At 37.1% G+C, this 18,066-nt stretch overlaps 1 protein-coding gene across 1 annotated transcript; it reads left to right on the top strand.

Moving 5' to 3' along the window:
• Nucleotides 1-375: 375 nt before the first annotated feature.
• Nucleotides 376-17,935, top strand: LOC115223582 (A disintegrin and metalloproteinase with thrombospondin motifs 2). Its single transcript, XM_029794224.2, has 11 exons — nt 376-492; nt 2,115-2,220; nt 3,886-4,019; nt 5,409-5,529; nt 6,067-6,156; nt 6,363-6,526; nt 8,921-9,059; nt 10,142-10,274; nt 12,398-12,605; nt 14,669-14,798; nt 17,307-17,935. The coding sequence occupies exons 1-11, from the start codon at nt 385-387 to the stop codon at nt 17,435-17,437; spliced, it is 1,464 nt and encodes a 487-aa protein (XP_029650084.2). The 5' UTR covers nt 376-384; the 3' UTR covers nt 17,438-17,935.
• The last annotated feature ends 131 nt before the right edge of the window (nt 17,936-18,066 follow it).

The raw sequence follows: 18,066 nt of genomic DNA, 5'->3' as shown, positions 1-18,066 counted from the left end.
CTTTTAGACTTTACTCATAGGATATTGGATAATTATATATACCATTATGCCTAAAAAATGGATTTACAACTCAATATCCATATATATCTTGCATCTATTTTCTTTCCTCTACATCACTCTCTATTTTGTATCACATCGAAACTAACTATGACTTAACTTTCCTCTCACACCGTCTCCGATGAAGGGATATTATTAATTATATCCTAGAAACATCTGTAAGAACCTTCTATCTATAAATGCTCTAATATCTATACAGCCTTGGTTTTTTTATCTCATTACGCAAAAAAATCATACATACATACATACATACATACATACATACATACATACATATATACATACATACATACATACATACATACCTGCATGCATGCATGCATTCGTATGAACATGTATAACCACATGCACATATATTCTTATTTCTGTAGCCCAGCGTTTAAGGGAAAGGAATGTGAAGGTCGCCTTGAAGAATTCAAGATTTGCAAAACGGACGTAGGTGGTATTATTTCTCATAGTTTACATATAAAAAAAAAAAGTTTTTTAAAAAACCTGTAAAATTGAACATGGAACACCTGTCGTTTGTGTGAATGTAAACGGAAAACTATTGTGAGTATTTGAATAAATTTGAATATTTTAAAGTGAGATAATGTAGTGAATTATAACAGGAGAAAGTTCATCGCAGACGAGAAAACAAAAGAAATAAAGAGAGTGAAAGATCATGAATGTATACCCGTAAATACACACACACAACACACAAACATACTCACGCGCGCATGTGTACTAAGCAAAATATATATGCAACATAAATATTTATACTTTGTCTACTTTATATAATATATATAATATATATATATATATATATATATATATATATATACATTATATATATATTATATATATATATTATATATATATATATATATATATATAATATATATATATATATATATTATAAAATGAGATAGGGGTTGAAGTGTAGCTTTATGATGTATAAAGTTTTTTATATTTACATTTTTATATTTTTATATTTATATGTATATGATTGTATAATATTTTTCACTATTATAACAAATTTATTTAATTCTCTGAAGGCCGTGGGGCATCCTTGTTAATGCCCATTTATACCTGCCTTATGGCTTATAGGTTAAATGAGGTATGACTGTCCTCACTGCCGAAACAGCTGTCAGTTTGATTTATTTGCATATTATTTGAAAATTTTTTACTTATATCTCTTTATCTTGTTACTATTACTGTATATCTCATTTCATTTTATGTATTGCCTTTACTCATATGTAATGGTGTATTAAAGTATGGAGTGAGTATCATCGGATAGTTGATGTTTTACTGATTTAAGTATATTTCCTCCATTCTCTAATTTTGTAGTATATATAATATATATTATATATATATATATATCTATAATATATATATATATATATATATATAATATATATATATACATTATATATTCCTTATAAATGTCCTGAAAACTCCTCACAGCCTTGGCTTTGTCATCTCATTTTGTCTGATATATATATATATATATATATTATATATATACACACATACATATATATATATATACTAATATAGATATATAGATATATTTGTATATATATATATATATATATATATATATATATATATATAATATATATATATGGGAGATAAGCACCTCTACCTAATGTTATATGATTTATGTGTATATATGTATATATACGTGTTTGTTGTGTGTGTGTGTGTGTGTGTATTTTGTGTGTGTTGTGTGTGTGTGGTGTGTGTGTTGGTGTGTGTGGTGTGTGTGGTGTGTGTGTGTGTGTGTGTGAGTGCGTATAATGTATGTCGATGGGGTGCTGAAATTTCGGTGTCGCGAAAAGTCTGGTCAGCGGCCCAACCTCCTGAGTTCTTTTACAGGGTTTAGAAAACCCGAAGGACCTCTGCAATAAGTGTGTGAATCTGAGACGGGAAATATGTTGAATGAAATCATAATTAACTGATACTTCTGTATTTTACCCAGGAACTTTTCAGCACTCCCCTCGTATATACCTATCAATGTGGATACACACATACATACATATATACATATATGCATACGTTATAATTTTTTGTTGTAGGTGTGTGTAAACAGCAGAGACATGAGAGCTGAACAATGTGCACTTTTCGATGGCTATGTGATTGGAAACAACCAGCATACGTGGAGACCAACACAACTCGGAAACGGTAGGATATTTTGTGCGTTTATTACACCCAGAATACTTAGTGAAAAGACGAAGTGTAGTTGATAGACGTGGCGTAAATTCGGAGACGTACACGCGAGGCAAAGTGTTTGATCTGAGACCGTATCTCTTTTACTCTTTTACTCTTTTACTTGTTTCAGTCATTTGACTGCGACCATGCTTGGCACCGCCTTTAGTCGAGCACTCGACCCCAGGACTTATCTTTTGTAAGCCTAGTACTTATTCTATCGGTCTCTTTTGCCGAACCGCTAAGTGACGGGGACGTAAATACACCCAAGCATCGGTTGTCAAGTGATGTTGGGGAGACAAACACATACATACAAAAACACACCCCACACACACACACACACACGCATATATATATATATATATTATATATATATATATATATATATATATATATATATATATACATTATACGACGGGCTTCTTTCAGTTTTCGTCTACCAAATCCACTCACAAAGCTTTTCGGTCCGAGGCTATAGTGTAGAACACTTGCCCAAGGTGCCACGCAGTGGGAATGAACCCGGGACTATGTGGTTGGTAAGCAAGCTACTTACCACACAGCCACTCCTACGCCCATATGCTAAAGCTAAAACAATTACAGCATGGAAGATTGATATTAGCCATTCAAAAACTCATACACACTCACACACACACGATGACTGCTAACTTCGTTAGCACGCCAGACGAAATTTATAGCGGCATTCCTGAGTTCGAATTCTGCCGAGGTTGATTTTCCATTTTGGTGGTTACTAACATAAGTACCACTCAATTAATGGGGTCGATGTGATCGATTCACCTCTTCCCTAAAAGCCCTTCCGTGGCCAAAATTTGAAAATATCATTTGGTGTCAAAATTTTCGTCGCCCCAATTGCGCCCTGGTCACTGATGCAATTCTGTTGCATCTAGGTTGCTGGTCGGCGCATAAAGGTTCCAGGGTTATACATTTTCCCAACAATATAGGTCAACCGTTCTGAGTCGGATGCTTATAGTTGGTCAGTAAACTTGGAATTAATACCAAAGTTAAATGACCACGCAGTAGAACCGCATCAGTGACCAGATCACCATAAGTGCAACGAAAATTTTGAAACCAAATAATGAATGTTTAATCAAAGCACTTAATTATATATAGCTCCAGTCTGTTCGACTTAGTCTAACCGTTGCTGCGTAATCCCTAAGAAACTTGCTTCCCAACCACATGGTTCCGGGTTCAATCCTACTGCGTGGCACCTTGGGCAAGTATCTTCTACTATAGCCTCAGGTCGACCAAAGCCTTGTGAACGCATTTGGTAGACGGAAACTGAAAGAAATCCGTCGTATATGTGTGTGTATGTGCGTGCGCGCACGTGTACATGTGTGTGTGTGTGTGTGTGACTGAGTCTGTGTTTGTCCCCCGACCACCACTTGACAACCGGTGTTGGTGTGTTTAACACCCGTAACTTAGCAGTTCGGCAAAAGACACCGATAGAATAAGTACTAAGCTTAAAAGTCTTTGGGTTGATTTCTTCGACTAAAATCCTCCAAGGCAGTGCTCCAGCATGGCCACTGTCAAATGACCGAAACAAGCAGAAGAATAAAAGAATCGACCCAATTCAAATTTTTTTTGTTGTTTTTTTTTTGTAAAGTTATTGCTATGTTTTTCCAGGTACGAACTTTTGTAAACTTAACTGCATCTCAAAGGAGACGGCGGAAATTCTTCAAACGGAAGCGGATGTCAAAGACGGAACACTTTGCCAATACGATGGTTCAAATAATATATGCGTCCGAGGAATTTGCCAGGTGGGGTTCACAGGTTTACATGTTCCACTTTTCAGAATGTGTATGGGTGTGGGTGTGGGTGTGCGTATGTGTGTGCGCATGCGTATGATAGCGCGTATGTGTGTGCGCATGCGTATGATAGCGCGTATGTGTGTGCGCATGCGTATGATAGCGCGTATGTGTGTGCGCATGCGTATGATAGCGCGTATGTGTGTGAACGTTATTTGTGGATGTTTGTATTTACAGAATTGTGGAGGCGCAATGGCCCAGTGGTTAGGGCAGCGGACTCGCGGTCAAAGGATCGCGGTTTCGTTCCCAGACCGGGTGTTGTGAGTGTTTATTAAGCGAAAACACCTAAAAGCTCACGAGGCCCGGCAGGGATGGTGGTGATCCCTGCTGTACTCTTTCACCACAACTTTCTCTCACTCTTACTTCCTGTTCTGTTGTTACCTATATTCAAAGGGCCGGCCTTGTCACTCTCTGTGTCACGCTGAATCCCCGAGAACTACGTTTAGGGTACACGTGTCTATGAAGTGCTCAGCCACTTACACGTTAATTTCACGAGCAGGCTGTTCCGTTGATTCGGTACAACCGGAACCCTCGTCGTCGTAACCAACGGAGTGCTTCCATTCCATGTATTTACAGAATTGTAGGCAGAGATTTAATTTTGCGCTTTATTGTTCGTTGGCTTCCTTTCATTTCTTTTCAGATACTTTGATTATATCAGGTGATCCCATAAGTTCTGTCCGATTTTACCTTTTTTAAAATTGAATGAAATTTAAAAAGTATTTTAGAATGTCTAATGAAATTAAAAAATTATTTTTATACATTTGTGTACATTTAAACTAATTAAATATTATTTTACAGAATAACAGAATTAAAATTTCTTTCATTAAAACCCTTTCTAACATGCAATTATCCAAAGAGCATTCAAGGCACATAATGCTTTATGAGTACAAAAAAGGAAACTCTGCAGCCGAAGCGACTCGAAACATACACTCGGTTTATGGGAAAGAATGCTTGAATGAAAGAACTTGCAGAAGATGGTTTGCAAAATTCAGAAGTGGAGATTTCAGCCTTGAAAATGAAGATCAAACAGGACGTTCAGTTGAGTTTGATGATAAGTTCCTTGAGGCATTACTTGAAGAAAATCTTGCATTATCAGTTGAAGAATTGGCAATAAAGCTTAGTTCAAACCATACATCGTCATCTTCAACAACTTAAAATTGATTTTAAATTTCTTTTTGACACGGACTTTCAGTTTACCTAATGGTTTATTCAACGAACATGGTTGGAAAAACATCGTTCTTGTCAACCGCCATATTGAGTTGTGGCTGTATGAACAAGTATTAAGCTTTTGTCCCAACAGAATCTCTAAATGATATCTGGATTTGTTCGTTTTCGTTGCAGGAAGTCGGTTGCGACGGTGTCTTAGAATCTCCAATGAAAGCAGACGCCTGTGGACAATGTAATGGGGACAACACTACTTGCAAATCAATCTCAGGAACAACGAATCGATCGTCAGAGAAAGGTATGTCTATCCTCCACTCTCTCTCTCTCTCCCTCCCTCCCTCTCTTCCTGTCTCTCTCTCTTTCCCGACTCTCTCTCTCTCTCTCTCCATCTTTCCCTCTCTACCTTCCTTTCTCTCTATCGGTTCCTCCCTCTCACTCATTTTCCTACCGCCTCCCATTTCTCTCGCTCCTTCTCTTTGGCTCTCTATCTGTCAGTCTCTCACTCCCTCTCTCTCACCCTCTCTCTCTCTCTCTTCCTCTCTCTCTTCCTCTCTCTCTCTCTCTCTCTCTCTCTCAACATAAAAGTATCTCTACTGACGTAAGCAACTCAACTATGGATTTTGTCTGTGAACAGGTCGCGGTTTCAAAGCGACGAAAATATTTTGACACAAATTAAATTTAAATGTTGAAGTGAATCTAACGGATTTTGTGTGTTTGTGTGTGTGTGTGTTTTAATGGCTTATACACACCTTCCACGCTACAATTGTATTTATTTATATATATATACTCATTTATCTTTCTATATTTTGAGCCATTTTCCTCTATTCTGTTGCAGAACTGATGAAATATCATAGAATCATTGTTTTACCAAAAGGAGCCAGAAATATCTTCATATCAGAGTCTCCCAGTCGAAATAATTTCATGGGTATGTCTTTAACTGAGCCTTCTCTTCAAATCATAAGCTATCGTATCTTTTTAAAGTAAAGTTACATTAGACAATTGAGTCCTAGAAAATCAATTCCTGGAAAAAATGGGAATGTCACCGCTGGAACAGCTTTGATCATTCATCTGTTTGGTATTTTTTTTTCAAGATCTCCATTGAATCTAATCCTACTTTTATTTCTGTTACAGCAATTGAAGACGAGAAAGCCAACGAATTCCCTTTGAATGGTGACGGTATTCAGGCCCCTTCGCATTCGTTCATAGCAAGAGGGGCTCGCTTTATTTACACCAACACTGAAACAGAAGAAACGTTACAATCAATCGGACCGATTAACGGCTTTTTATTAGCAAAGGTATGACGTAATTTTGGTCTTTGGTAAAAAAAAAAAACAGTGTTTCTCAAAAATATTTTTCGAACCATCGTCTCTCTCTCTTTTACTCTTTTACTTGTTTCAGTCATTTTGACTGCGGCCATGCTGGAGCACCGCCTTTAGTCGAGCAACTCGACCCCGGGACTTATTCTTTGTAAGCCCAGTACTTACTCTATCGGTCTCTTTTGCCGAACCGCTAAGTGACGGGGACGTAAGCACACCAGCATCGGTTGTCAAGCAATGCTAGAGGGACACAGACAAACATATACACACACATACATATGTATATATACATATAAACGACAGGCTTCTTTCAGTTTCCGTCTACCAAATCCACTCACAAGGCTTTGGTCGGCCTGAGGCTATAGCAGAAGACACTTGCCCAAGATGTCACGCAGTGGGACTGAACCCGGAACCATGTGGTTGGTTAGCAAGCTACTTACCACACAGCCACTCCCTCTTTTCTCTTACTAATGCATTTTTCAATGCCACCCCAACCCTTGCTACCAATCAACAAAATTAAATACACCACAAAAAAAAAATCACTGCCGACGTTTCATAAATATGCATCTGATGGCATAAAATACGCCAGTGTACATATTAGGAGGATTAACTCATTAGATTGACCCTAACATTGCATATCTTTTATTTTCTTTAACCTTTATCTTTACTTGTTTCAGTCATTCGATTGCAGTCATGCTGAAAGATTTTTGAGCTGAATGAATCGACGCCAGGCCTTTTTTTTAAAACCCGCTATTTATTCTGACGGGGACGTAAACACACCATGCATCGGTTGTCAAGCGATGTTGAGGGGGACAAAGACAGACACACAAACATACACACACATACATATATATATACGTATATACGACGGGTTTCTTTCAGTTTCCGTCTACCAAATCCATTCACAAGGCTTTGGTCAGCCCGAGGCTATAGTAGATGACACTTGCCCAAGGTGCCACGCAGTGGGACTGAACCCGGAACCATGTGGTTCGTAAGTAAGCTACTTACCGCACAGCCACTCCTACGCCCTGAGTAAAATAGAAATCAAAGGAATCCATAAATTTCAAAAATTTCAAAAATGTAGCGACGATCACACGCTACACACCTTCCTTCCAAGCACTGCTGTAAACAGCGGAAGTGAGGCTATAACCCAGTGCACATACACAGAAGAGTTCAAGGTCAATAGGACGTAAACACATTAACACGGGTTGTCACGCGGTCGTGGGGTTCAAACACACACATAGACACACACACACACACACACACACACACACACACACAAAAGCAAACAAATATCTACTACACGTGTGGGAAATTCTGTCCGTGGGAGTGTGTGTGGGGTTGTTAGCTAACTCCTCCAACATCGTTTTATCGATTTTGATGAAACCTCATGTCTGGAAACCTCATGGCATACTAAAATTGTTGAAAAAAGAAATCGATATTAAGGGCCCCTGGAAGGGATCCTTATTAACACAGAGAGGACAAATAAGGACAGACAAACAGATTAAGTCGATTACATCGACCCCAGTGCGTAACTGGTATTTATTTAGGCGGCGAGCTGGCAGAAACGTTAGCACGCCGGGCGAAATGCTTAGCGGTATTTCGTCTGCGTTACACTGTGAGTTCAAATTCCGCCGAGGTTGACTTTGCCTGTCATCCTTTCGGGGTCGATAAATTAAGTAGCAGTTACGCACTGGGGTCGATGTAATCGACTTAATACCTATGTCTGTCCTTGTTTGTCCCCTCTGTGTTTAGCCCCTTGTAGGTAATAAAGAAATAGGTATTTATTTAATCGACCCTGAAAGGATGAAAGGCAAAGTCGACCTTGGCGGAATTTGAACTCAGAACGTAGCGGCAGACGAAATACTGCTAAGCATTTCGCCCAGCTTGCTAACGATTCTGCCAGCTCGCCGCCTTAGTGACAGTCACTTAATGGCGATCACACTTGAACAAAATCTATTCGATAACAATTATCTGCTTGATAACATTAAGCAGAAGAATTAGCAATCTGGGTCTTAGGTTCTAATAAGTGCATAATTTTTCCAATTCAAATCCATTTTTAATGCAGAATTTGTGACCCACGAATTTTGATAACAATAACTGATAACGCTAAGCAGAAGATATAGCAATCTGAAATATAGCAATCTGAACCTTAGATTCTAATAAGCGCATAATTTTTTCAATTGTAATTCATTTTAAGTATAGATTTTGCCACCCACGAATTTTGATAACAATAACCGTTTAATGACATTATCCGTGATTATAATAAACGGCTTCTTTACCAACACTGCATTTGTAATGACATTACCAATGTTTTTGGGGTTTTTTTCATTTTTTCTTTTTTTTTTGTTTTTGTCTTTTTCCTACTTCTAGTTGTATATGACAGAAAACAACACAGACTCCGAGATATCGTATAGCTACACGGCCAGTCGAGACGATTACACCTTTGAGAAAAACAGTTTTAAGTGGCGTTTTGACAAATGGAGTGAATGTAGCGTTTCTTGCGGCGCAGGTAAGCCAGTGTTGTTGTTGTTGTTGTTGTTGTTGTTAAGACGACGAGCTTGCAGACAAGACGTTTAGCTATCGGCATTTCTCCCGGGTTTATGTTGTGTCAAGGTCAACTTTGCCTCTCATGCCCTTCGGAGTCTACAAAATAAGTACCTGCTGAATACTGGGATTGATTTAATCGACATGCCCCTCCCCTCAGAAAAATCAGTGCCCGGTGCCCGCAGCAGAAATTATTTTTATTATTATTATTATTATTATTATTATTATTATTATTGAGTGAGAGAGAGCAGTGCATGCCATCAAAGTGACACTGGGGTAAAATATACGAAGCCCAGTATACCCATTATGACTACCCGTCTGATAAAGGTACACCAAGCACATGCATCACAACCATATGTGCGCGACATGGTGATCTCATATCAAGATAAACAGCACATGACCTTGCAGGTGGGGACCAGTTAGAATTTTCCTCTGGTCGAGTAACCCATCCCGCTCAAAAGGTCTCTGAATAAGGGTTGTTTAAGTATGTTGAACGGAACACCCGTGTTTCCAGAGGTGAATTATTCAAACTCCAAAGAATCCCTCTCAACAAAAATTGCTGCAGGTCGGCTGGGATGTGTTACCCCATCCTCCATATTCACCAGAGATTGCCCCTTCAGATTTCCACTTATTCAGGTCTCTGCAGAATAGTCTTAATGGTAAAAATTTCAATTCCTTGGATGACATAAAAAGATACCTTCATGAATTATTTGCGATGAAACCACCTCAATTCTGGGAAGAGAGTATTTTCAAGTTAAAGGAAAGATGAAGACGCATTGTGCAACAAAATGGTTCATATTTGGTTGATTAAAAATGTAATGGCAAATATTTGTTGACCTTTTTCTTTCCTTTAAAAATCGGCACGAACTTTCCGGACAACTCAATACATTCCAATGAGGGAGCTTTGTATCTTTGTTAGAAAGCAGCCCCTCAGTAGAAGAATTCAAATTGTTAAAAAGCGAAAAGAACAAACATACAGACAGACAAACAGACATATTAATGAGTATCTATAATTAATTGGTTAATAATTAATGTCTTTGCCAACAGGAATTCAGAATACGATGTACAACTGTTTCAATACACTCACCGATAAACTTGTTGAGAAGAACTTCTGTCTCCATCTTGAAGATCCCCGGATTGACAAAGTGGAGTGTAAACGGGAGGAATGTATGAAATCAAGGTAAATATACATGGTGTTGCTCCAGCATGATCGCAGCCAAATGACTGAATCTGATAAAAGAATATTATGTCTTCACTCAGTGATCTTCGCTGCTTGTCCCCTACTATCTCCCTCTTTCTCTCTCATTCTCCCTCCTTCTCTGTCTTTCTCTCTCCCCCCCTGTCTCTCTTTGTCCCTCTCCCTCTTTCTCTCTGTATATATATATATATATATATAGGCGCAGGAGTGGCTGCTGTGTGGTAAGTAGCTTGTATACCACCCACGTGGTTTCGGGTTCAGTCCCACTGCGTGGCACCTTGGGCAAGTGTCTTCTACTATAGCCTCGGGCCGACCAAAGCCTTGTGAGTGGATTTGGTAGACGGAAACTGAAAGAAGCCCGTCGTATATATATATATATATTGTGTGTCTGTGTTTGCCCCCCTAGCATTGCTTGACAACCAATGCTGGTGTGTTTATGTCCCCGTTACCTAGCGGTTCGGCAAAAGAGTCCGATAGAGTAAATACTGGGCTTACAAAAGAATAAGTCCCGGGGTCGAGTTGCTCGATTAAAGGCGGTTGCTCCAGCATGGCCGCAGTCAAATGACGAAACAAGTAAAAAATATATGTTATATATATATAAATATATATATATATATATATCTATATATATATAGATATATCTATATATATAGAAAATGTGTTGCTGAAAATGCACTTACATTTCAAAAGCTCGTAAATGTTTAAAATACATTTATTTACATATATGAAATGGAAGCACTCCGTCGGTTACGACGACGAGGTTCCGGTTGATCCGTCAACGGAACAGCCTGCTCGTGAAATTAACGTGTAAGTGGCTGAGCACTACCCACATACACGTAACCCTTAACGTAGTTCTCGGGGAATATTCAGCGTGACACAGAGAGTGAAGGCCGGCCTTTGAAACAGGTTAACAGAAACAGAAGAAAGGTGTGAGAGAAAGTTGTGGTGACAGAGTACAGCAGGGATCACCACCATCCCTGCCGGAGCCTCGTGGAGCTTTAGGTGTTTTTGCTCAATAAACACTCACAACGCCCGTTCTGGGAATCGAAACCGCGATCCTATGACCGCGAGTCCGCTGCCCTAACCACTGGGCCATTGCGCCTCCACATTTACATATAATACCAAACTAGTTTCAACAATATTTTTTTCTTTATCAATGGTAAAAGTGTAAAATTAGAAAAACATCATTATAAGTTTCAATGTCGACAAACTGAAATGTTTCAACGTTGTTAAATTAAAACATTTTAATTTAACAACATTGAAGTTTGGGCCTCCAATCAGGCTTTTCCCGATTCCCTTAAAGCTAGGAACTTTTCAACATCGCCCTCTCTCTTCCGGCCATTTCATCATGTTGAACCCTTATCCCGACACATTTTTTTTTTCTCTGCGTTTTTATCTTTTCATTCTCTCCCCGTTTTATTTTTTTATTCCTCTTAATCCTTTCTGCAAAAGAGCGTAGGCTCGAAACGTCAAAGACTATTCCATTCTTCCCGAGCGTTAAACCAATACACCTACTTGCTGTTCCTTCGCCTGTCCTTGTCTTTTGTTTTCTGTAAATTTGAACTATGTATGTATGTATGTATGTATGTATGTATGTATGTATGTATGTATGTATGTGTGTGCGTGTGTGTATGTATGCATGTATGTATATATATATATATATATATATAATATATATACATACATACATAAATACCAAATATATACGTTTTATTTATTATTTTGCATATTACTTAATAATTGATATATGTTTTATCATATGTTTAATCTTTCTATAAGATGTAATTTTTCTAAATGGTATAATTTAATTTTTTCATTATTAAATTGATAAAAGGTGTTTTTTCTAATTTACACACACACGCACACACACACACACACACATAATATATATATATTATATTTTGTGAAATTTGATTTAGTATTTCTAAATTGAATTTTTCCCTGTAAGTTTGGAATAATATTCCCTATTATTATTATTATTATTATTATTATTATTATTATATTATTATTATTATTATTATGATTATTATTATTATTATTATATATATATATTAGTTTCGAAATGTTATGATTAGGTTATGAAGAAAGCGCTTATTTTTATGCAGGTGGGTGGTTGAACGATGGAGCAGTTGTTCTAAAACGTGCGGCACAGATGGTGTGGAGCAACCCGTATACTTTTGTGTGTCAGACACCCGAAAGAAAGATGAAGTGGTTTCTGATTCTTACTGCGATGCAAGTAAAGAACCCAATGGTACCCGGGAATGCAACCGGATTCCTTGTGCTGGAGAATGGCAAGTCGGTGAATGGTCTAAGGTAAGATTTTTGTCAATTATTTTTTATGTATGTATGTATATCATTCTTCGGTTTTATTTCAAGATTTCTTGTCAATAGATAAAAAAAAGCCGGTTTCTAACCCAGATCCAAGGCTCCCTTATTCGAATTTCAACAATACCAATAGGGTATGGATGGATGGATGGGTGGATAAGTGCAGATTTGTATGTTTTGTTTTATGTTTTTAATCTCATGCATATAGTTGCATGTCTTGAACATGCTCATATATACTTAAATGATAAACTTTTAGAAAGTTTTACAGATCTTTACAGTTCTAGTGATGGCTTTGATCTGTAGTCTTCGAATCAGCTTTCTCCTTTCTGGTTTTGAGAAGCCTAATTCATCAATATTGATATTTAAGCAGTGTGTTACATATCTCAGTGCCCCAATAATTACAGGTATAAACCTGAACTTGTAATCTGGATAGAGTAGCTGTAATTTTCTCCATGGTTCGCTAATCTTTAATTTTATGTTAACATCCGCCAGGCAGCTGATTTCCACAACTATACACAGTTTTTTTTCTCTATCCCAAATCATTACATCAGCTCTGTTATGTTTACATTTTATTGAGGTTTTCACGATCAATAAGTATCCGGACTGTGGCTATAGTAACGAAGCTAAAGCACGCAAAGTGAAGCCGCTTGGCACACATTGACCTTGACCCCTGTTGTGCATGCGCACTAAGTTTTAACGTTCTAGCTCACTTTCCCTGTTTACGGCAGTGCTTGGAATGAAGGTGTGTGGCGTGTAATCGTCGCATTGACCATGACAGAGTAAGCTGAGCAGAGAATCTGCATCAAATTTTGCCAAAACTTGGCGATACCTGCTCAGAGTCTTCCGCAAAGTTTTCAAAGGGTTTTCATCATTCTCGACAAAATCAAAGAGATCTTTTGCAACTGAAACCCGACTGTTTTTTGGGTCAGCTGAAAGCAGTTTTAGTACAAACTTGGCAGACACGTATCCCATACCCAAATCCTCAGTGATAATGGACTGAAATGAACCGTAACTAATTTCCACATCCTCTGATAACTCACGGCTGATGATTCGACGATTTCCCCTCACAGCTGCACGCACATCTTCAATGTTTTTCTCAGTTCTGCTGGTTGCAGTTCTTCAGAATGTTCATCAATATCGACATATTTTCGGCCATCTTGGAAACGTCTGAACCACTCATACACATGTGTGAAGATCATACACTCCTCTCCATACACTTTCTGCAACTTTGCGCAGGCCTCTGAGCAGGTGTCGCCGTGATAACTTTCTTCGTCATGGTCAGTGCGACGATCACACGCTACACACCTTCCTTCCAAGCACTGCTGTAAACAGCGGAAGTGAGGTTAAAACCCAGTGCACATGCACAGAAGAGTTCAAGGTCAATTTTTGCCCAGCGGCTTTACTCTGTGTGCTTTAGCATTGTTACTATTCTCATTTAGAATAAATCGTTGATAACCTTGAGCTTAAGATTCTTGAAGATTTTACGCGTATATATACATATATATACGCATATATACATATATACATATATACATATATGCATATATACATATATACATATATACATATATACATAATATATATATATATATATACATATATACATATATACATATATATATGTATACATACATATATATACATATATATATGCATATATACATATATGCTATATACATATATGCATATATACATATATACATATATACATATATACATATATATATATATACATATATACCATATATACATATATATATATATATATATATGTAATACATATATACATGTATATATACATATATATACGCATATATATACATATATATAAAATAAGATAAAATATATATCAATTATTTATACGGGTACGTAATTAACTGGGAGGTTACTGTACTGGGGTCCACGAACTAGAAAGACTTGATTGTTCATTCGTTTACTTACTTTCACTGTTTATATCCAAATGCTCGCTGACATTTTCTTTTCTTTTTCCTTTCTTTTTCCTTTCCTTTTCCTCTTCTTATATTTCGTTTCATTTCATCTTTCGTGCACAGTGTTCAGTGAGCTGTGGTAGCGGAATACAAGGCCGGACTGTGACCTGTTCTACTCCGGACAGCGACAAACTCCCGTGCGAGAAAGAAATGCCAAGCACGACGAAAACTTGTAAAATGGAAGACTGCAAACGTAAGGAATTGGAGAGGATCCTTTTTATTCTTATATTCTTTTGTTTGTTTCAGTCATTAGATTGCGGCCATACTGGAGCATCGCTTTGAAGAATTTTTAGTCGAAGGAATCGACACCAGTACTTATTCTATCGGACATTGCTTAGAAAATAATTTTCATATTTAACCTCGTATATAGTACGCACTATGTATTTGACATTTAAATTTTTTTTGGGGGGGGGGAATGCGGATTATACTCGAGGATTTACGGTACTTATATTTTATAAACCATAAAATATTTTAACGTAAACACCTATGAACGGAGTAATCATGTGCAGTGCAACAGCCCTGCACACTAACGAACTGGCCCATTTACGACACTATCATGTGCCCACGTACGTGCATAGTATATCAAATACGATGCTTTAGATGAAACAACTACTATATCAGTAGCACAGCACCACCACTCCACGCCTGAATTAAGGAGCATCTCACCACCAACGCGAATCCTTCTTCCGCAAACACTGACTAGATGTGGCAACACCATCATAGAGATAGACGTCTCCGTCCTAGCCTCGGAGAGAACGTCGGCAATCTACGTATAAAAGAGGCACTACTGATCCACTGCTTTAACCCAAAAACTAACAGTCGATCGGAGTTGAGCCGGTGGCTCCTATGACAGCATCTAACAGCTGGAGGTTTGTTTAGACCAACACTCGGACAGCCGGCCTCACTTGGGGGGTGACTACTACTACTACTTCTAATAATAACAACAACAACAACAACACAACAACAACAACAATAATAATAATAAAATAACGCCGTCACACCACAGATGGGGCGGCAACATTTGAGGAATACTACTACTACTACTACTACTACTACTACTACTGCTGCTGCTGCTACTACTATTATTATTATTACTACTACTATACTACTACTACATCGTCACATCGTCCTACAGATGGTGAGTAGCCTACAGCAGCGTTTGGTGAGTGACTGCTGCAGCTACATAACGCTAGGGGATTTGAATGGTTTCACGGAACCTGCATAACTGGACATTTCACAGACTGTTTTTCTTTTAAAGATAGGACTTTATGCCTGAAATATAAAAGTTTTATAAAACTTACCGCATTGTCAGAAGCTTTCCTACTTTCTCCTTTTCTACCTTCTTCGATTTTTTTATAAAATTCCTAATATTTAATTTATTACTAAAAATGTAGGATTTTTAAACATCAAATGGCTTTGACGATACCCTCCCCCTCTTTTACTCTTTTACTTGTTTCAGTCATTTGACTGTGGCCATGCTGGAGCACCGCCTTTTAGTCGAGCAAATCGACCCCAGGAATTATTCTTTGTAAGCCTAGTACTTATTCTATCGGTCTCTCTTGCCGAACCGCTAAGTGACGGGAACGTAAACACACCACCATCGGTTGTCAAGCGATGTTGGGGGGGGACAAAGACAGACACACAAACATACACACACATACATATATATATACATATATACGACGAGCTTCTTTCAGTTTCCGTCTACCAAATCCATTCACAAGGCTATTGTCGGCCCGAGGCTATAGTAGAAGACACTTGCCCAAGGTGCCACGCAGTGGGACTGAACCCGGAACAATGTGGTTCGTAAGTAAGCTACTTACCGCACAGCCACTCCTGCGCCCTGAGTAAAATAAAAACCAAAGGAGTTCATAAATTTCAAAAATGATTGAGAAACAGATTTAAACGGTTATTATTTGATACCACAATTGTCATCGCAGCGGAACCTTCTCAGTGACCAGGTCTCAGCTCGTACTATGAAAATTCAGGCATCAATTAAATGTTTAAGTGGAAGTTTACAGCCATTACCCGTTGTTTAGTGGCATATTACATGCATCTTCAGCACTGCGATCGTTTAAAATGAAATCGCTTGTCTGACAAGTACATATTCAGAAATTTCTGAGAAGAAATTATTTTTAAAATCGGATTTGTATGTGAAACCGAAACGATAAGCTTATATATTTTTATATTTCTATCTTTATTTTTATGCCAATTCTTTTTTATTTCTATTCTTTTTTTTTGTTTTTTATTCTTTTTCATTTTAGGCTTGTATTTATATTTTTTATGTTCTTTATTTTATTTTTATTTTTATTTCTATTTAATTTTCATTTTTAACTTTATCTTGAGATTTTATTTGTACTTCTACTTTTTATGCCTATTCTTTTAAATTTTTTTTGTTTTTTAATCGTTCTTTATTTTAGTCTTGTTTTTATATTTTTATGTTCTTTATTTATTTTTATTTCTATTTAATTTTTATTTTTAACTTTATCTTGAGGTTTTATTTGTATTTCTACTTTTTATGCCTATTCTTTTTTTACTTTTATTCTTTTTTGTTTTTATTCTTTTATTTTAATTTTAGTCTTATTTTTATATTTTTTATGCTCTTTATTTTATTTTTATTTCTATTTAACTTTTATTTTTATTCTTAACTTTATCTCGAGATTTTATTTATATTTCTACTTTTGTTTTGTTTTTTCCACAGCCAAAGTCACTGTTTGCCTCAAGGACAACACCCAGTTTTGTAAATACGGCTCGACCAACCGCACATGCTTCTACAACGGTTACAGAGAGCTCTGCTGCAAATCTTGCGAGAAGTTTTTAAAGAACTACTAAAGAACCAAAAAAAAAAAACCAAAAGAACACTTCCATCTCACCATTTTACACTGTTAAACAACAACGAAAAGACAAAAGAACTCTCAAATGAAAAGAAAGAAACGACTCGAAAACCAACCGAATTTTATATCTGGTATCAGATATAGAATTATGAAGAAAAATTACGAATTTAATAGATTTTTTCGGTTATTTTTAGAGAGAAAAACTACCGTATTTGATGACATAAAAGACGCATATTAAGCGCACCCGGATTTCACCAGTGTATATTCAGGAAAAGATGATTTTAGTGTATAAAAGCTTATGGGAGGCCCAACTTCGCATTTAGGGCCAGGGGGGATTTTTTTTTTTTTTGAGACATTTTTTTTCTTTTGCGGTATGGGTGAAAAAAAAGTGTACCTTGTATGTCATCACTTACGGGTGGGAAATATTCGAGGATGAAAGGGGCTGATTGGGTGCAAGGGTGGATTGGACATATTAAAACAATTATTTTCCATGTAATGGCGATGGTGTGTTTTATTTCTTTCTTTTTTTTTATTAAAAACTGTTAATTTTTGTTTTCGTTTTATGCTCTGTTTTTTTTTTTTTACTTTTTATCTATTTTTATTTACAAGTGTAGTTGGTAGTCGACT

Source organism: Octopus sinensis, linkage group LG23 (genome assembly GCF_006345805.1).
Source record: "Octopus sinensis linkage group LG23, ASM634580v1, whole genome shotgun sequence".
NCBI lineage: Eukaryota > Metazoa > Mollusca > Cephalopoda > Octopoda > Octopodidae > Octopus > Octopus sinensis.
Note: the sequence above shows the minus strand (reverse complement) of the source record. Positions and strands in the feature narration are given on the sequence as shown.

Bases quoted from the DNA above. Each gene is read 5' to 3' on its own strand.
- LOC115223582 (XM_029794224.2), top strand. From the start codon at position 385: ATGAACATGTATAACCACATGCACATATATTCTTATTTCTGTAGCCCA. The intron at 4,020-5,408 runs GTGGGGTTCACA...TTTTCGTTGCAG, and splicing joins GCGTCCGAGGAATTTGCCAG to GAAGTCGGTTGCGACGGTGT. The intron at 10,275-12,397 runs GTAAATATACAT...ATTTTTATGCAG, and splicing joins GAGGAATGTATGAAATCAAG to GTGGGTGGTTGAACGATGGA.